At 39.6% G+C, this 21,469-nt stretch overlaps 2 protein-coding genes across 6 annotated transcripts; one reads left to right on the forward strand and one right to left on the reverse strand.

The window, feature by feature from the left end:
• Positions 1 to 430: 430 nt before the first annotated feature.
• Positions 431 to 19,415, reverse strand: LOC108059933 (hippocampus abundant transcript 1 protein). 5 transcript variants are annotated; one of them, XM_044394328.2, is made up of 10 exons: positions 7,534 to 7,673; positions 6,006 to 6,791; positions 5,667 to 5,909; positions 3,947 to 4,042; positions 3,181 to 3,705; positions 2,543 to 2,751; positions 2,398 to 2,484; positions 2,233 to 2,330; positions 1,454 to 1,726; positions 431 to 1,305 (listed from the first exon to the last, which is right to left on the reverse strand). In XM_044394328.2, the coding sequence occupies exons 2-10, from the start codon at positions 6,396 to 6,398 to the stop codon at positions 1,208 to 1,210; spliced, it is 2,022 nt and encodes a 673-aa protein (XP_044250263.1). In that variant the 5' UTR covers positions 6,399 to 6,791; positions 7,534 to 7,673; the 3' UTR covers positions 431 to 1,207. The 5 variants fall into 5 exon arrangements, with proteins under 5 accessions (XP_044250263.1, XP_044250262.1, XP_070071929.1 ...); XM_044394327.2 differs by having other exon boundaries at positions 5,667 to 6,679; XM_070215828.1 differs by having other exon boundaries at positions 5,667 to 6,791.
• A 551-nt stretch (positions 19,416 to 19,966) lies between these two features.
• Alg2 (alpha-1,3/1,6-mannosyltransferase Alg2) lies at positions 19,967 to 21,390 on the forward strand. The gene has a single exon (XM_017145435.3). The coding sequence runs from the start codon at positions 20,098 to 20,100 to the stop codon at positions 21,370 to 21,372; it is 1,275 nt and encodes a 424-aa protein (XP_017000924.2). The 5' UTR covers positions 19,967 to 20,097; the 3' UTR covers positions 21,373 to 21,390.
• Positions 21,391 to 21,469: the final 79 nt, after the last annotated feature.

Below are 21,469 nucleotides of genomic sequence, written 5' to 3' on the forward strand. Positions count from 1 at the left end.
TATGTAAGTCCTATGTACGTCTGCATGCTCTTTTCTTTCTTTTGTGGGAGGAGTGGGAAGTGGGGAAACTTTACACGGTTGTAGCAACTTCGAAAAATATAACTTTGATATCCTATAGTTCTATACATACACATGCACATGTGTGCTCCCTATATGTACGTTCAAGCATTGACTTTGTTGAAGGCTCTCGGCGTTATCCTTGCTCTATCAAAATAAAAACTACAGCGTTGCACATAGGTTCGCATTTAGCTAAATTAAAAACGTTTTCGATTTGTGTCAGTACCCATACATATATATATATCTCCCTATATATACATACACATATTTATCTTGTATATATCATGGTTAAAGTCGCCTAGTTTGTGACCCGATTCGTTATAATTTTCAATTCTTTCTTCTTTTTTAGAGTTTAGACTTTAAATCACTACAATTTTCAAAGTAAAGCTTAGTATTCAGTTTATTTGGATTCCATTCTCTTCTTAATTGTTGTAACTAAACGGCTTTTTTTTTGGGGGCGGGGAGGTAAACAGAAAAGTGTGTGTTTGTAAGCCCAACTGGAAATGCGATCGATATTCAGAAAATGTTGTGCTGTGCTGAATTTACGCGTTTTCATCCGAAGATTTCGAATTACACTTACTTTTGTTATTTTCTTTTGTTTTATTTGGCAGTTATTTTGTTGTTGTTGCAAAACATTATTCTTTTTTAGCTCTAACACCTGTCTGACTGTCTGTCTGTCTGTCTGCTGTGATGTAATCCCAACCCGAAGAGAACCAACAGTTTCAAAAGCAAAGGAAGCGGGAAAAGCGGGCAAGCACATGGGCCAATCCAATCGAATATATAAGTGACTACGTTACTTAGGCAATAATAAATTAATTTACGAAATATAATTGGGCTGAGGTGGTTTGTGGATTGGTGCACTTAACGGAAACTATGGTAAAAACGAAGATCTAACCACGTAAACAATAACATCATCTCGGCCTGATCTGCGATATATATATATATATATGTATGTATATGTATATGCACCTAATAGACTCGGAAACTAAAGCCAAACTAGTTACAGCATTTGTTACAGTTACAAAATCATCCTTAACTCCTTAACACTGCTTATACGTATGTATCTCTCTATAGCCACCAGCTGGGTTCAAGTTCAAGTTGTGTGTGTGTGGGAATAGGACGACGATGCCGGCGATGGAGCGATGGAGCACTACAGCTGCGCCAGCGAGTCGGAGCGGATGAGCGGCGCCAGGGAGCTGGGCGCCTTGTGGCCCGTCTCAATCTCGTACTGCACATCGAGCGAGGCACCTGAGAAACGAAAGAACGGAGAAAGGTCAGCATTTACATCACGCTAGGAATTGGATTTTATTCATGACTAAGTCGCCATCGTTGCATTTTGCCCTGGGATGATAGGTTGTGGATAAGTGGATAGGATTAGGTCTACCAAAACCCTTACGTTTCTTTTCCAAGGTGGAGGTCTGACCCTCCGGAATGAACGCCGCTACTATTATGGCACAGAAGACGCACAAGGCGCCGAAAACGAAGGGCGGTCCCGGCACATGCTGCGAAATCTTCTCCACATTCGTCGCCCTGCTGCCGCTGCTCTTCGCATGCGAGTCGTGGTCGTCGTTCAGGTCCACGTTGAACAGATAGAAGACGACGCCGAACACCGCCGGCCCCAGGCCATTGCACAGGCCCCTCATTCCTGTGATCATGCCCTGGACAGCACCTGAAAATAGGGGCATATTTGAGTTAGTAAAGATTGGAGCCCTGCATGAATGTATTCAATGAATTATTTTGAATTTTTTGTATGTGTTAATAAATTAATTAGAATTTTGAGTTAAATAGAATTAAATGAATTTTAATTTTGAGTTTAATAGAATTGAATGAATGAATGGCATAAATTCCGAAATAATTCAAACGACAATTTCTTTTGAAGAAGAAAGGGCCATAATTTTGTAATTAAATCTGCCTTTAATTTTATTTACTATATAGTTAACATTGATTTGTTTAAAATTTTATACTTTTTGTTTAAAAAAAAAAGCGCAAAAAAAATCTGGAAAATTTATAAAAATTATTCATTCATTCATTCAATTCGAAAGGAATTAGAAAAACATTCAATTTATTTCACATAGAATTGAATTAAACAAATCAGAAATTTCATGGCATACTATGATAAAAGATATGATATAGTAAAGATCTACTTGGAACATCTGTATAGACTAACAAACTCACCTTGACTCTCGGGAGCCGCGTAGAGGGATACAAAGGCGCTGATGGCGGGATAGGTGATGGAGCCCAGGGCAGCCACCACGCCAGCCGACCACATCATCCTATTAGAGTAAGAAAGCATACACATTTAGTTCAAATTTCTTCAAGAGATCTTTGTGAAGTACTCACCACTTTTGACTGCCAAAGCCGTACCACAGCAGCTGCACAATTTCCAGGGCTAGGCCCATAATGATTGTGCGCTTGGCCCCAAACACCCTGAAAAAAAGAAAAGAATTAGAAATAAACCACACAAAAGATGTAAATCCAAACTCACTGCATGAAAGAGCCCAGTGTGACTTGCACTGTGATGCTGAGGATGCCAACTATGGCTATAAAGACGGACACCTCCACGTAGTTGAAGCCCATCTTGAGCTTCAGATAGACAAACATGCAGGAGTACTCCCCGGCCTCGGGCAGATAGGATAACAGCACGGTGAGGCAGAGCATCAGCACGGTCTTATCGGTGCCCACTTTGCGAAGAGCCTGGAAAAAGAAGTTACCATAGTTAATAAGTAACAAGAGAGAACGCTATAATCGGGTTGGTGTCCCGACTATCTAATACCCATCACTCAGGGAGTGCGATGAATGGTCCGATTTGAAAAATGTCTTCTACATTTCGATAGGTATTTATAAACAATATTAAATTGCTTTTATACATTTTTAAAATCTTAAAAAATAGTTTGTGGGCGATTGTGGGCGTTAGAGGGGGCGTGGCGCTCAACTGAAACAAACTTGCGCTGCGTAGGAAGCCAAAGAATATGTGTGGGAAATCTCAACCTTCTAGCTTTTGTAGTTTCCGAGATCTCAGCGTTCATACGGACGGACAGACAGACGGCTAGATCGACTCTAGCCGTTACTACTCTACGAGTAACGGGTATAAACATTCTTTAGATATCTATAGCTTCCCCTTACCATAAAAGGATCCGCCTGTTCCCAGCTGATGGGCGCTCCCCACGAGGCCGGCCGCATCTTCTCCGACAGACTCTCCGGCACAGCGACCAGGATGAAAAAGACATCCAACAGCGCAATGGCCGTGGAGAGGGCCACGACCAGCGTGTCGCCGTACATCTCCATCAGGGCATTGCCCAGAGCCGGCGAGATGACCAGACTCGCGGCAAAGGTGGCCGAGGCCAGGCCATAGGCCTTGGATCGCTCCTCCGGCGTGGTGACATCCGCCACATAGGCAAAGACCACCGAGAAGGTGACGGCGAAGGCGCCGCTTATTGAGATCATGGCAAAGAACCACCACGTATTGATGGACATCAGCGGTATGGGCAGGCAGGTGAAGAATACTGTGACTAATAGGAAAAACTTTCGGCCCCAGATGTCCGAAAGGGCGCCGATCAGAGGCGCCGACAGGAACGAGAGGATCCCCTTGATGCCCATGACCAGGCCGTTCATGAGGAATGTGTGATCCGGGAACGTCTGGTTGAGGGTCTGAAAGAAGGGGTAAAATGAAAAGGAATTAATATTTTGAATATTTTGCAGAGCTTGAAAATATCGATATTTTCGATATGTTCACAATATTGTATCGATAATATCGATGTTTTCAAGGAAAATGTTATAAGTTTATAATAAAACATTATAAAACATCGATGTTTGATAATATCGAAATTATCGATAATCTCGATATTTTTCAAGTTCTAGTATTTGTAGCTCTATTTATCCCAAAACTCACCGATATTATGGGCATCGTCAGCAGACCCCAGGCGAAGAACTCTAGAAATATCACAACCAGCGCATGATGAACACTCGGCTCCCCGATTCCGGAACTCTGTGGATTAAATTAGAGACCTCATTAGTAATTATATGGGATATATATGATACAGATAGATATCAGCTAAGTAAAGAGTCGTGGCCGCTGCCAATTGGCATAATTGCAGGATGCACTGGCGACGCACCCAAAGCCACCGAGTGAGTGCGTCATCGTTATGAACTCAACCAGCCAAACGACCAACCGACCAACCCAATCAGTTGATAAGGCGACAACAATGCCGCATTAACCCTTTGAGGCCCCCGGCCAATTTAAGCGGACTGCCGCCTTTATTTGTAAACATTTGAGTTCCATCCCGAGAGTCAGCTAAAAATAAATTGTACTAAATGCGAAATTGTTTGAGCTCGTTAAATGCCCAATGTCACACGAGGCGGCGACGGCGATGGATTCGGAATGCCGCCAACTGATTTGTTTTGTCGCGCATCAATAAATAGAAGACGAAACCCCAATTGAATGCAGGCGTTGATTTTTTAAAAGTAATCAAACTGCCTTTATGCTGATCATAAAAATGGGAAAATGGCTAGGCTAACTTTCCTTATAAAAACTGTAAGACTTATCATTCTGATATCATCTCTGTTTTACGACACTAGATACTAAAATGACTTATAATTAACTGACTGATTAAAAAGAAATCGTTAGCAAATAATTTATTTACTTTTTTGTTTTAATTTCTTTAAACTAGTTTGTCTTATTTACTCATACTTAAAATGTATTATTCACTTACACAAAATAATTAAGCCATTCTAGGGTTAAATGCGACGTCCAATGAGTTGTATTGAATTTTATATTTACCACATCTAATTAACTAGAAACTTTAATTGATAATAATGAGACCCATCATTTAACTAGAAACCTTCGTTGATAACCGGAACAATCCGATTTTTCCTTATTTCCCCGTTTACACCATTATTATATTCGTTTAGTTTTTACTTATTCTACCATAGAATTATAACTATGATTTATATACGTTAGGGCTCTAACAGTACCTAGAGATTATACTTTTTACGAGAAAATTGCCTCAAATTGTTGGCTTTTTATAGCTCTTGATTGATGATTTTCGGTTCAGTAGTTGTATATTCCATACAATAAAATTGTATCAATAGTAAGTAAATAACAACTCTATTAATATCTTTTCTAAAAGTAATATTTTCGACGTTTTAATCGAATTTAATGTTACAAGGTCTAAGATAAGTGTTATCTGTAAGATAAATTGTTCTCATTCCATGTAAACTAAATGTTTATCTTACATATGATAGACCTTATCTGGTTATTGTCAGAAAGAGCACTCGATAAAGCAGTAAATCTGACAAAAATGTTCTTAACTCGATGGAGAACTCAAAATTGGAAATATGATTTAAAATGTAATTTAATAATAATTAAGCAAATGTAGAATTGCTTTGTAATAATATGATAATAAATGGTAAAAAGGTTTCAAATATTATCATATAATAGATATTATGATACCCCAGTTTTTTTTTAAATATAATTTTTTTATAAAGCGTAGACTTTAATCCTTAGTACTAATCTAATTAAACATAAAAGTTAAATTGCTTTGTAAAATAGTTAAAGAATTGATATGACCCCTCCTCTTAGATTAAAACCCTCATATGATATTTAGAAATACCTTGCAGCAGCAGATGTTGCAGACAACCCTGATCCACTCGAAGAATCGGTTGCGCTTTGGTCGCTCTGGCGGCGCCTCCGAGTTGCCGCCCTGCGATCTCATCGAGATGTAGGACGCCGCCGAATGGGTGCGCCTATGGGCAGCTGCTCCTCCACTTGCTCTAGCTCCTCCCGATCCCGAGGTGGCCGCCGTTTCCGCAAAGGCAGCGCTTGGATGTGCCGCTGCAGCTGCATACCGCGATGTCTGCGGGGTCGTGGAAGAGGAGGATGTGGATGAGGAGGAGGAGGAGTTGGACGCTGGATTAGAGGGTTCGTTGTGTCCCAGATCGCACCCACTTACCGTGGGCACATCATCCAGATCGGGCTGCTGACTTTCGCTGGAGTTGGAGGAGCTGCTGTCCGCCTGCTGCCGCTGATGTTGCTGATCCTTCAGCGGCGAGTGCCGCTTGACCAGCTGATTGCCATGAATCCCCACGCCAAAGGCGGAGACGGGAGGAGGAGAGAGGGGCAGGGAGCTGATGGTCTCCACATCGGCCACATCCGCCGTCGTCGGCGTGGAACTGCTGCTGTGGGTGCTCAGTGTGTCGGTCTGCTCGCCCGACTCCTGGCGATCCTTCCTTCCCTTAGTTCCTCCCTCGGAATCCTCCTGCTCGTAATCCTCCGGCTCCTCCAGCTCAAAGCTGCTCTCCAGCGTTTCGCTCTGCCGCTGGACATAGTTCCGCCCGCTGCGCATGGTCACCACTGATCCCTGATCTCCTCTAGCTGCTTGTCTTCCTATTCGTAAATGTGTCTGGTTTTCTGGGCTCTGGTTTCACACTTATTTCCATTGCCACGGGTCCACGAACATATATGTAGGGTGATTTATGATGCTTTTTGGTTCTGTTTCTTGGGGATGCTTTCCGGATTGTCTCTCCTCACCGCTTATCTCCTCGTTTATCTTATCATTTGTTTGACTTAAACACAATGTTTCCGCTGCTACTGCTACTGCTGTTCAGTTTGGAGGCACTTTTCTAGCTGCAATTAAAGTTGGCCAACCGATTGCCGTTTACTCATTGGTTTTCACTCGAAATACGCGATTTGCTTTCAGCTGTCCACCCGGGGGAAGTTCTTTATGGAGATCGTGTATCTATAAGACATAGTAAAACCTCAAAGTGAAGGAACCTTACTATATTTTACTAAAAACTATTGTTAATGGATATAAAAGTTCATATTTTGATTAATTGATTTTGTTTTTTGAGAAGAAAGTAATCTTGATTTTAAGAATTTGAGATCGTATCGATCTTAACATCATCGGAAATAATAAAATTAATTTTTTTGATTGCCACATTTTACTAAAAACTCGTGTTGATTTTAAGTGATTTTGTATTTCTAGAAAAAAGTATTCTTGGTTTTGGGAATTTAAGATCGAATTGATCTTAGGATTGTCAGAAATTTTTTTTATTAATCTTCATTTAACTTATAATATTTAGATAACTGATTACTAATCCTTTAAGACGCCACAAAGTATGCTTTTTACTTCAATCTGAATCTGTGTTATCCACATATTTGCTTGGCCCAGAAATATAAAGATCGCGCTAAAAGCCAATTTGGCCCCGCACTTAATGCCATTGCTTTGTGGCGATTTTAGCACCCCGGTGTAAATCGCAGCCACAAGCTTGATTATAGGCTCGTAAATAGATCGATCAACATTAGCGAAACGAGCAGCAAACCGAAGCAATTTAAATCGAAGCACATCAAAGTGAAATAAATGGAAAATCAAGTCTGCTTGGCGATTCACAGCAATTTCAGTTGGATAGAGATGTGTTTTTCTTTTCTTCTTTTGTTTTGTAAATTATCCGGTCTGCAAATCGTGAAATAAACACACATACCCGGCGATTTTTTCTATATTCCTGAACTCTCACTTTAGTTCACAACAATTCTTAAACCGCGAATATCAATCGTTCAAATTTTAATTAAATAAGCACAAAAAAAATCACCTAGAATTTTGACAAACATGTGAATCAAAAACATCTCCAACTCTGACAAAGCTGTTCATATATCTCGATTGTTTTTACCCCCAAAAAAACCGGGACGTCTGCTGCGTTTCAATGTTCGCGACTCACTAAGTGGATCGTTTGGGACGCTCCAGTTTATCAGTTCTCTAGTTCTCTAGCTCTCCAGTTCTCCAGCGAGCGGAAGCTCCACAAAACCGAGAGAACCTCATGTGTCCACCTGCTGTGGAGCTTATTTAGAAAGAGCCACAAAAAGAGGCACTCAATGGAGAAAAGAGATGGATTGCAAAGCAAGTAACGAATTGAAATTAACCATTTTTTATGTTTTTTAAATATTTATAATCTGGAATTTATTTGTGGAATAGAAATGAGTAATACATGTTTTACTTTTTGGAAAAACAATGAGACTTTTGTTTTTTAAAGTCCAAAAAAATGTATAATTAATTTATTAAATTGTATAACTACACTCAAAAAAAAATTTTAGAAAATCGCCTATGGATTTGCTTTACTGGCGATTTTTTTCTATATTTCTGGAATATTTCTTGAATTTAATGAATTTTGATTAATTGGAAGAAAATTTTCTTTACCAGTAGAAAATTTTTTTATTTTAAAGAAAAAAATCGCCAGTGAAGCAAATCCATAGGCGATTTTCTAAAATTCAGGGCGATTCATTTTCTGAGTGTAGGGTATACAGAAATCGAACATTAATTGCAAAGCCCACACATTTATTGCCATTATCTAGCCATCCAAAATTGACAATTCTATTAACCACATCAGCCGAAAGTGCCTCTCACGTAAGCAAAAGTCTACATGGTGCTACGGGGAGCCATCATAAAAAAAGCCCAAAAGTAATTGTCGCACATATCAAATAGATGAGCTCCACACAACAACGATGATGAAAGTTGTTTCTCGCTAAAAGCAAATGAGAAGCAGCGGTCTGCAGTACAATGGAAATGTTTTTGCTACCCGAACCTCATGGAATTGATTGTTATCTGGCCTCTCGTCTCGGCAATTATGCTCTGACTACTTGTTTTGGCTTAACAAAGTACCGAAAAGATGAGACGAAAATGTTCTGGGCACAAATGCCATAAAGCATGTAAATATAATAACGTGTGACTAAGTAGGCGAATAGGGGGTTTAAGAAAAACTAACTGATAAAAAGTGAAGGTTACAATATAAATATAATGTGGTTTGTGTACAATTATAAAGTGTACTGAAAAATAGTTAAATGATTATAAAAACATCAATATCTAAAGCTCTGTTTAAAATAAGTGAGGATAAAATCTATTCTATCGATCTGAAGATTAACAAATCTCAAATTCTCAAGATCAAGATTCTTTATTCATCTTATATAGGAAACTCAAGAGTGTTTTCGTCTTGATTTCAAGAACATTTTTTCTCGAATAAGAATAAGAACATTTGATTTTGGCTTTTTTTTCTGTTCTCAGTTCTTCTAAGAGATTTAAATACTTTTTATATACAAAATTGATAATTATCAGCTTATAAACAATTAATAAAATGTATATTTCAAAATGTTCAATATTTTTCAAAGTTCTCAAACTTAACTACGCATAAACCTCCGCTGTCCGTCGAGCGCTGTGCGTGGAATTAGTTGGATAAAACCCATTTAAACTGACCCGAACTGAGCTCGAGACCGCTGTGCATAAATCATGGTGACGTGGCTGGTGATGACCTGACCGCTAGACCGCTGGTCAGTCAGTCCGTGAGAAGCAGCAATCGGGTCAAGTGCAGGCCGGCGAACGCTCGGCACAAATTCAATTTCCTGGCAAACGGACAAAAAAGGATTGGACTTGGACTAAGCAATCCTGTTGCAGGACAGCCTGTTGTCCGAAACGAAGCGAAGGAAACGCCAGCTGCCAAGTCATCGCCAATCAACGGGAGAATGAATGAACAACGGGAGGATCTAGGAGTTCCATTGAGTTCCATTCACATGGCTGCATGTGTCGCATCAAAAGGCATTAGGAGCGACCTTGACAGGAGCAGCAAGGCAAAAAAAAAAGGGAAGGAGAAAAGACTGGGCTGAAAAAAAGGAAAAACAAACGGACAGGCATCCGTTTTGGGGGCACAGCACAAAAAACAAATGAACAAAATGAAAAACAGACAACAAGTCCACCGATGGCGTAACGATTTGGCAACAAGAGACATGCTGGAAAATACATTTCCATGTTTTCCTTTCATTAATGTCACAAAAAAGAACCTAGCGAATTTTTAGTCGCTGGGCTGGGCTACTGACTACCGACTACTGCCAAATTGAAAAGCCGGCTAAAATGGGATGTGAGCTAACCACTGGCGGGTATTACGTGCCCTCAAATGTAATTCGTAGCGAATTTTGTTTGTGTTTTAAGGTTTCTGCTTATTTTTTTTTGCTAATTAATCTTGCCGGTCATGGGCAATCAGTCGGGGGAAAATTCCATATGATGGTGAAGCAGCGGCCCAAAGGACATGCAAAAAAAAATTAAAATATATAGAAAAAGGTTGCCAAGGTCAAGTTGGGGGCCAACATTTCACCAACCAACGCTATTCGTGACCCAATCTAAACTCCATTAAAATGCATTTAGCTCCACAGTGAGAAAAGTACAAAAGTTGCTACAAAAGTTTAGATTTTATTCCATGTGTCAAAATATGGCTGTGAAGTGTGAACTACACTTTTTTTTAAATTTCCAAAAGTAACTTTAACATTATTTTAAATTATATAATACCAAGTTCATTTTAATTTTGATCAATTAATGTAAAAATTTAAAATTAATTAACATAAATTCTATGTTTTTGTAAAAATTATATGACTATTTTGTATTTAACTACTTTAATTTTCAGCGTGTAAAAATATAAAATGTGCAAAAAATTCCATTGGATTCATAAATCAGCAGTTTTATTCAAATTTTTTAGATTGTATTTTTGTGGAGCTATGTACATCCCCATTCCTTCCTTAGAAGTTCTGCGCACGTGGCGCTCTTGATTTCGATTTGGATTTCGCAATAGGACCAAGACCACCAGACACAATGGCCAATAACTGGCAAAAACTCCATTGTTGTGGCTTTATTGAAAAGTAGGCCAAAGCCCCAAGCACCAAGGACGCGCGTTGGCAACGCAGAAGTTTGCCTTAAAGTGGAATATCCTGCTCCCCGGCATTTCTCCGGTCTTCTCTTCGTCGTCCTTTCAGCCGTTCCACATGCCAAAGTCAAAGATTATCGCGCGTGGGCGGCTGGCAGGTGGTGTTAGCAGGTGGAATCTCAAGCAGAGGACTTTCTAGCGGGCGGGAAACACTGTCGCAATTTTAATTAAAAATATTCCAGCAAGCCTGACGGCACACAAATCAATCAGCCGCTCTTTTGGCAAGAGTAAGCACCCCGAAAACGCGGGGTATTAAAAGCAAACAATGAACGGAATCCATTAAATTTCCTGTATACCTGCTTCTATCTTGGTTTATTGTTTTAAAAGTTGAGGCAAGGGATTTGGAGAACGAAAAATAACTTAATTTCAAAGGGAGAATTTATAGAAAAGTCATCTCTAGAAATTATTGATTACTGCTTGGATTAATTTCATATTAAGTTATATTTTTAAAGCACTATTTAAAAAATATAATTCTAATGTTTTCCAATAATAAATAGTTTTGTTAAGAGATTATATTTTATAGTATTTCTACTTTCAAGAATACGTTTGTATCATCTATTATTCTAATGTTTTTGGATAATAAAAAGTTTTTCTTAGAAATTAGAAATTTCTCATAACAGTTAAAACTTTATCGTCCTATCCTAAAATAAACTTTATTGTTATTAAAATGAGTTAAAAATATGGTTTTCCAATTTTTCCCCTAACTAACATTCAACAGCAACGTTTTAAATTTCTTTGGCTTCAAAGTGAAACTGAAAACGCGCATGTGGGGACCATCCAACGACCAACGATGCTCTTTCATCTTTCATCTTCCGCCAGGCCATCCATGATGCCAAATGTCAGCCCACATGAGAAACGGACTTGCTGACGACTGGCGGCTAATGGAGAGCATTCCCAAGCACCAAGGTCATGTGAGTGCAAGAGCGGAGGCAAATAGAAAAAGGAAAAAAAGGAAATAAAGAGAAAGAGGCGAGAAGCCAAAGCAGATGCTGTTGAAATTCAATTCAAAGCCTGCAGCGCGCGTGCAACGCTGCGGATACGTATTCCTATACGAATACGTATACGTAATGTGCTGGCTCACATTAGCCTACCAATACATATACACACGTGGCAAACGCTGCCTGCCGCCTTTCAATATTAAAAATAGTTTGTCAACAACGTTGGCCAGAAAGTGTCAAGCTGGGACGGCTGCAGCGGCTAAATTGGTTTGGGCCCAGCAGGATGAAAACGAGGATGGGGATGGGAAATGGATGGTTTAGAGCTCACTGAATTTCTGGGTTGGCACATCGAAAGCCCCACTGGCTTATGAGCATAATCAATTCTATCGATTGGCTATCGCAAATCTATTGCAATAAAATAAATAAGTATGTCCATAAAATAAGGAAACAAAATGGTAGAAAAGTAGGGAATGTTTCTAATATGTATAGCCAATTCTTAGAACCAGAGATGTCGAAAATGTTTACTTTTTATCGAGAAGTTAGAAAAGGAAAAAGATGTCTTGGAACCGGATACCACAAATAATACATATTTTTGACAAATCTTAACAAAAGGAAACAAAATGCTAGAAAAATATGAAATGTTTTTATTTTATATTTTCAGTACACCATTTTTATCAAAAAACCAATTCTTAGAAACAAGAGATATCAAAAAGTGCCGCTTTTTATCGAGATCTTAGAAAAGAAACAGATGTCTTTGGACCGAAAACTACAAGCAAAATAGAAAAATAGCAAAATAAACATGGCATTCTTTTAAACTTAAGTGAGTTTTTATCGAAAAATCGAATATAATTTATGATTGAAATATTTCTTATTAAAAATAGATGTTAGTAATATTTTTTAAAGCATCTCAGCATTAACTAAAAATTTAAATCCTCTCTATTTCAATAAACCTCTCCGATTTAAATAAGCTTAATTGTTTTTTTAAAGGGTTCAAGTCCGTAAATTAAATATTGACCGAGTTCCGAGCATAGTTATAATCAAAAAGGACGCAGGACACCACAGGCTGTCCGCAGTAAGCCACATGATTTATGTGTGTACTCTTTATTGATTTAGTAAGGGGGGTTCTGTTCCACGCACACACAGATTCCGGCAGTAAGATAATGGAAATTGCAGTGCTGGCAGTAAAAACATGAAATCAACGCAATCCCTACCAAAATGACCTGGGATTTCATCAGCAGCACAGAAACAATAGATGAAAAAAGACCAAACCAAACCAAACCAAATGGCGTCTCTTATTGATTAGCGGCGATGATGCACCGAAACGAACCCCCCATCATCAGACCACCCGAAAGCTAACCCGATCCGAATCTAAATTCGATTCCGAGCACCCAGCTGACCTTGCATACCGCACCAAGCACGGCAAACCAACTGACAAACTGACTGACTGGCAAACACGAAACACAAGCAATTTTAATAAATTTATGATTCTTGAACTGTTGCCCAAAAAGTGTTGACACAACAACGACGAACAACGAAAGCGATGCAACAACCGCAAAAGGACTGAATAAAAATAAAAGCTGCAGCACGAAAGGAGGACTGCATCATCGGCGGAAGTCGTGCAGTTAATTTGCATAAGGAGACAACGGAAGCGATTCCTCGGAGGCTTGGCACGCGGCCAAAATGCCAGAAACGCCAAAAACGACATAGCCCCCAACGAATCGCACTACTTTGCTTAGATAATTCCTTTCGCATGGTGTTGGCAACTCAGGTTTCTCTATAGGGATTTAAAAATCATCGAACAATTGCTCTAAAAAAGGCTCAAGAAAAATATATAATATATAAAAATAAATATATATTAATTTTAAATTCGTTGTTGAAACATCAGAACATTTTTCCTCTGAATGTTTTCTTCAGAGTTTCGTTGATTTAATGGGAAAACTTTATGTTCATGTTAAGTGTTTACACCCAGCAAAGCTTAAAAAAGTTGTATATTATACTTTATTAAAATATATGTGTTTAATATTGATGGTAATGGGAAATATTGTAGTGAGAAGTCTTGTTTAAACGTAATTAATCGTAATCGTTCGTTAAAGACTTTTAAAGACTTTTAAATGCATTTTAATGGATATTCAATAAGATAAAAGTAATTTCAATATATCTATAATACTTTAAAAACCCTAATTTTCTTAACTCTTGAAATTTGTTTGAAATGTTGAAGAAAAAAGTTCTTTAATTAAAAAAGGGCACAATAAAATATGGCCTATTCTGTACAAACTTTTTAGAACATTTTTTCTTACAACACCTTATAAGAAATCCTCAAACTTTCACGTGAAGTGTAAAAGTTTAGACCCAACCTTTTATTTAGTGAAGTATGAAATATGCCCAGATTTGTGGCAGAAGGGATCCCACATTGTGTAGTGCTGCAGTTGACACTATACCCACTGCGGCATGTCTATGAGACAATAGCCCCCAACTCCACAAAAAAAAAAGGTTCCTCAACAAAAAGCCGGGTGGAGCCCAAACAAAGCCTCGGAATTGGGTAGATAATTTATGGATGGCAGTGTGTTATCTAACGGCGTTTTCCAAGACTTGAGCCGCCACTCATGTGGCGAACGAAGTTTCGCCATAATTGATTGGTATTCGAGCCTCCGACTTGGCAAATATTTGCCCTGGCTTCACGACTCAATCCGCAGATTCGTGAAAAGAAAAGGATGAGGAAGGAAATTTATGCGTGGCAGACTTTTTCCTTTTCGCTTTTCTAGCAAAAAAAAAACACATAAAAAGTGTCTTGGCAAAGGTTTATTGACCTTTGTTCGTTTGTCAAGCAAATTTGGTTAGACAAATAAACCTTGGTTATGTGATAAAAAGAGATTTTTTTCTTTGTAAAGTATGAGGCAAAAAATACTCTTTAATATATATAGAATGCAAATCTTATTGCACTGCGGGTAATACTATCTTAGATTTTATGTGAGCCCCATTAAACGAGAATCTCTAGAACCAGAAGCCCATCAGCAATAAAAATTCATTTTACGAGCGCTAAATACGTACGAAATTATGCGAAATTCTCAGAACATTAAACAGCAGCATGCTGGTCAAGGAAAAAACGGCAAGAAAAATAATTAAAAGGATCGGAAAAATGGGCGAAAAGGACGCCCAGTTCGAGTGACCTTCTTCAAGGAAAGCCGTCGAGGCTTTTACTTTTCTTCTTTCATTTTCATTTCCATTTTTGTTTTTCTTTTTGTGTGTGCGTCAGGCGGGCAAAGAACAAAGGAAATCAGTAACACGAGAGGCTGAAGGAAATTCCGCTACCAAGGGGAAAATTCTCAGCCACATTTGGTGTTTTCCCGAGCCAAAAAAAAACACAGAATAACAAGAAGAAAAACTAGAGATACATATTGTCTGATCTCATGAACAAAAAAACATAATTGAACCGAGAATAACAACAAGAGTGGGTGGTTGTGTTACAGTTTTGCGTAACGGGACAGTTTTTCCGACACTTTTCCGAGTGGGCGGAAAGCTGAAAGCAAAAGCAAATTGAGTGGGTCAGCAAATTGAGAAGCATTTCAAGTTCAGAAGTCTCCATCAATTTTCAACTTTTAAATCATTTGAATTTGCACAAAAACCAACACACTTTTCACGGAATTTGTAGTTAGGCTCGATTTAATTGCACATGTTTTATGGCGGCGATCCGATATAATTAAAGCGAAAAGTCGACACGAATGGGAAAACGCGTGGAAATTGTTAAGTGTTTAGTTTTCTTTTTTTTTTGTAGTTTGATTTACACAGCGCGACAAAATGTGCGCTTCTGCGATGTGCGCTTTTCCACACGCTGCGCCGTACTCAGCTGGAAAAGCGTCTGCCTGAGCATTTTCATTTTCCTTTTGCTTGCACTTTTCCTCCTCGCGTTTTTCACACGCAAACACGCTAGCCCAGAGCTTTGGTACTTTCGGAAAAGCTCTTTGGCATTTTCACAAAAAATCTGTCTCTCTTTCAGCGGGTTTATAAATTATTCTAAGGAATGTACACAGGTTTAAATAATATATCATATCATATAGAAAAAAATACAATATATTATTTTGGTTCTTATAAATAACTTTATATATGTATATCTCTTAATTGAGATTTCCCATTAAAGTGAATTAAATATCCCCTCTATCCCCTCCTAACTTTCGATTCTTTCACTTTCCTTCGCTGATTTGCTCCATAAACCTGCTTTCTCGCGTGCTCGAAAATTTCCCATAACAATTACCATTCGGACCTTTTCAGCATTGTTTGTTTGTTTGCCTTGTTGCTGTTGTTGCATGTCACATTTTCCCGGCTTCGCATTTTCCGAGAGAGTTTCCGCGAAAGCTTTCGCTCTAAAGGGATTTTCCTCCTCGCTCTCATCGCATTTCATTCTGTGGTTTTACTTTTGTCTTTGGCACCTGTTCGCTTCTGCGCCTTATCGCCGAGTTTTATGAATGAAGCAGCTTTTGTTTTTGAACTCGCAGCCAAAAGCTCAGTTCGGGAAATATTTCTACAAGGTACTATTGCTAAAAAGTTCAGAAGAATCAACAACAAAAAAAAGTATGACATTTTTCTAGGGAAATTATTTAATTGCTTGGCAATGGTAATTAGTGCACACGGAACAATTATTTTATAATTAACCCTATTGGGAAAAACTTGACCTAAATGGGTTGGCAAGAACTAAAATATATTTTGTAATTTAAAATTTCGCTTTTTAAAAATCTTGTTTATAAGTAGTAATTTTTTAAAATTATGTGAAGTATGAGCATTAAGTATAGTTTGGAAAATAAACCTCAATATTAATTTTAATTTTTATTTGATAGATTAAGACGCCGTTTTCTCGTCCGGTTGTTAAATTTAAAATAAGGTTAAAACTATAAAATCGTATGGGAAATCAGAGTTTTAACCCTACTTTAAATTTAAAGATGAGGAAACGGCCATTAAATATTCATTTATATATTTCATATTTTGTGTTTATATTTTGATATCTTTTTGAGGGCCGTGTAATTAAAATATGTATGATTTCCCAGAAAGCATGGAAATGGTAGATTCCTTTTTTCACCAGAAATCTCCTGGGCGGCATATCATCTAATGGCTGCCCTATGCAATATAATTAGCACCTAACCAAGGTCACAAAACACAACTCCAAAAATTAAACTCTCGTGGCGCGAGCCCCTAATTAAGTTTCCCGGCCATCAGACCACAAGAAAACAAATGAAAATAAAAGGAAAACATACAAGGGAAATGAGGAAAGAAAATTAGAGCGTGGCGCAGGCGTCATAAGCTTTCCAGCAAATCGAAAAACTGTTGCATAGAAATGGGAGCTTGGCGGCAGACTGGCTACCGTTTTTATATATATTAACCATTTCCCAGCAGCGGCTAATTATCTTTTAGTCAGGGATTAAATATGCATGACCCGGTCGAAATGGGTTGGACATGGGAAAAAAGGTTCCTAATTTCACAGCTGAAATTACAGGCATTATTACAAAAGGGGAGTGTTTTTTTGGAGAGGGGTAGAGGTGGAAAGTAATGGTGACTAATGTAATATTTACACGAGCACTGATTTCCCAACCAAATGGTCGATCATTAGTGCGGGAAAAGCAAGAACTATTGTAGGTAAACAAAAGACGGTTCAATGGCCCCCCGTATGAAAATAAAAATAAAACCAGAAACCCGAAAAACACTCGACAAGAGCACAGAAAGCGAAAGGCCAGAAGCCAGAACAACAGAACTCAGAACCCACGGAACAGCTTCTCCACGAAATCGAAAGTCAACCACAAGTGGTTCATCTGGCTGTCTAGAGCGGAGGGGTCACCGATGTTGAATTGATTACGACATCGCTAGTGACACACTTATGTGGATGTGGATAAGAAAATGGAACTGGTGCTCGAGAGGAGTGGTGTCGAAAGGAGGAGTCACTCATTGGAGAACCCACTTATCAATCACGTTTTATGCCTTTACTGCACTTCGATATTCCAGTGCAGAGCTTTAAAGCAATAAAGCCCAATTTTTGGGGAAAACCTTGTTGTGATATTATCGCAACTTGGTGGAAATCGCCTGATGTCTGCCACATTTACCACCCCCTTACAGTTGATATCAACTTTACGCGGCCGTGCTTAGTCATTAGCGATGGGAAAGTGCCACATTTTCTACGCCGTGGGGCACAAAAAATACAGGTGCACAGGGAAAAATAAACAGGATTTACCATAAAATATTATATTTGTAGATGTATTACTTAGTTCTAGTTCTAAAACTTAAATAAGAATATTTCACTTATTGCAATGACATTTTAAATGGAAATTTCTTGCAAGATAAGCCCTTCTTATGCAATTCGTCATACAATTAGCTTAAACCTCTTTCAAAATATTATTCTTAAAGTAAAAGAGTCGTGCTCAAAATTATGGGTACCCACGAACACATGTAGATAAGAAAAAAGGTACTTGAAAATGGGGTACAAATACGTAGATATATTTTATTCAAATTGTACAGAAACTTGTGTCTGATAAATACTTGGTTTAATTTCTATAAATCTTATATTTAACACGTAAAATATAATAAAGGTAATAAAATGTTCTTAAAAAAAACATTAATTGTAGTTTTTTTTACAAATATCTCTTTAAATTCCCTTTCTACTTAAAACACAGTGCATATTTCACATTAGAACTTCTTTATCAACATAATTATGGATATATTATATTATAGGGTATACGAATCCCACAGCAGACTCCATATCATTCCTCATTTATAAACATAAATACAGTTCAAGACTACGTCGGAATACCACAATACCCTGTGAAAAGCCCCGTCCCAACTGAGTAAACATTTGAGTGCTGGCGTAGTCATTACCCGAAACGTTTGATAGACCTCGATTACGTCTAAAACTAATGCCCAAATCGCGGCTGGAGTGTCGAGGCGCACACGCCGTTAGCTGAATCACTCGGTTCTCGGTTCTATTCCATAGATAAGGTTATATGCGATAGGAACCGAAAATCCGTGAATAATACACTCTACTCGCGATATAAACTCACCGTGAAGATACTGCTCTTGCTCTTGTGGGCTCGATTCCGGATGACCAATCCCGCCAGCGGCTTCTTCACATGGATTTTGGGCATCTTGGCGGCGTTTCTGGCAACGTTGCGGCTACGTGGCTTTAGCTTTACCGTTAGCTTTCGGGGCGGAATGCAAATGGAACTGCCGCCTGCTTTTCTTTCAGTGTCTCTTCTTTTTTTTGGTGTTTTCTTGTGTTTAGCAATTCAACTGCATCACCCTTGTGTGTTGTGTGTGTTTGTTGTTGCTTTCCCGTTGCTACACGGCACTTAAAATCAAGCACACACACGGCGTTCACTCGATTTGCTCGTTTTAGTCGCGCTTTAATCACGATTATTAGTTTACTATTATATTTTAGGTGGCAAACGCAAAGGCAATGCAAGAGCGAGAGAGAGAGACGCCTGTGGACAGGAACAACAACAACAGCGGGGGCGGCTTTTTAGGCGGCTCGCATGCCTATGGGTTAATTGCCAACGACGACCTCATGTGGCTGGCTTGCGGGGATCTTCGCTGCACCGCTGGACAAACTCTGGCCGGGATTTGGTTTTGGGGTTCTTGTAGTTTCACGAAAATTTTAATGCGTTCGTTGCAAACACGGGCCGAGAACGAGGTCGATTTGGGGCTAAAAAACGCCAAAAGCGGGCGCTGTCAACATGTGTTCTAGGGTTGCCAGCTGTGCGCGCTGGTTCTGGGGCTGCCAGATCGGGAGTTCTAGGTGATGTGTACTAAAAAGGGGGCTTATTATTAATAATCAAATTAATAAACAGGCTTTGCATTTACTTGATTTTATTATAAAGAGGGTTTAATTATAGTGAAATTGTGATTCCTCACTAACCAACTGTCCCGCTAACTTTCATATTAATACAAAAATTAACAAACATATAATAAACAGACCACTAAAAAAAATAACAATAAATTCATATTTAATTCATATTTATATTTATATTTATTTATATATTTTGTTTTAAAATTATTTCTTAAGCGATATCTTCAAAATTGTCTTCAAATGAATATTTTCCATTTTAATTTTTAAATAAGATTTTGTACAATAATAACAAAAATTACTTAAGTCCGGAAAATCTTTATAATCAAATATGAATAAACAATTTTGAAATTAAACTGGTAATATTCCTATATAACGGCATATTTGGTGCATTTTTAGAACCTCTTTTAGAACACGAGTTCAACCACGGTCACACTATTTAAAAGTTAAACAACAACAAAAACTCCCCAAAGAATGCAAATATTCTGACCCGCGGATAAAAAGGATACGATCCTAGTTCCCCATTAAGGCTTCCTAAATTCTCGAACTTCAGTCATGGTTCGCGTGCTGTTCCTCCACCCGGACCTGGGCATCGGAGGAGCCGAGCGCCTGGTGGTGGATGCGGCACTGGCCCTGAAAGAGCGGGGCCACCAGGTGAGCTTCCTGACGAATCACCACGACAGCACGCACTGCTTCAAGGAGACGGCGGATGGGAGCTTCCCGGTTCAAGTGGTCGGCGACTGGTTGCCACGCGGACTCTTTGGGAGATTCTACGCCATCTGCGCCTATCTGCGCATGCTCTATGCGGCGATCTACGCCAGCTTCTTCATGCCGCAGCGGGCGGAGGTGGATGTGGTGGTCTGCGACCTGATTTCCGTCTGCATTCCGGTTCTCCGCCTGGCCAGCCATCGTCCACGTGTCCTCTTCTACTGCCACTTCCCCGATCAGCTACTCAGCGCAAGGGAGGGTCTGCTGAAGCGCCTGTACCGCCTGCCCATCAACTGGCTGGAGGAGCACACCATTGGTTTGGCCGACAAGGTGCTGGTCAACTCCAAGTTCACGCTGCGCGTCTTCCAGGACACCTTCCGCCGGCTGAGCACGGTGCCCGATGTCCTGTATCCCTCGCTGCACACCCAGTATTTCGATCAGATGCAGAAGAAGCTGGAGCAGCGATCTGCGCTGCTGGATGAGCCTGTGCATCCGCGAGTGCCGCGCAATGCCTTCATCTACCTGGACATTAATCGGTACGAGAGGAAGAAGAACCACGCGTTGGCCCTGCACTCGCTGCGCCTCCTGGGCGACATGCTGCCCGCTTTGGACTTCAAGCGATGTCGTTTGATCATTGCCGGTGGCTACGACACCCGCTGCATGGAGAATGTGGAACATTATGCTGAGTTGGAGCAGCTTACGGAGGAGCTGAAGCTGCAGGATCATGTGGTTTTGCTGCGCTCGCCCACGGACGAGGAGAAATGCCGCCTGCTCTTCGCCGCCCATTGTCTTCTGTACACGCCCGAAAACGAGCACTTTGGCATTGTGCCCCTGGAGGGCATGTACTGCTCCAAGCCAGTGGTGGCCTTGAATAGCGGCGGACCCACGGAAACGGTGGTTAATACTTCAACCGGTTTCCTTTGCGAGAAGCAGGAGAAGAGCTTCGGGGGAGCCATGTACCAGCTCTTCCGCGACGAACCGCTGCGCCTGAAGATGGGCGACCAGGGTCACAAGCGGGTGCAGCAGAAGTTCTCCTTCCAGGCCTTTGCCGACCGCTTGAATTCCATCATCCAGGAGCTCGTGCCCATTCCAAAGAACTCTAGCGATAAGAAAAATGAATAAAATTCCAGTTAAAACGGCTGAGTATCTATGGAATTATTTTTAGCTATATATGTACGTGGATTAGTCATCTATTTCTGGGAAATATGAATCATCTATT

This window comes from Drosophila takahashii, chromosome 3L (assembly GCF_030179915.1).
Source record: "Drosophila takahashii strain IR98-3 E-12201 chromosome 3L, DtakHiC1v2, whole genome shotgun sequence".
NCBI lineage: Eukaryota > Metazoa > Arthropoda > Insecta > Diptera > Drosophilidae > Drosophila > Drosophila takahashii.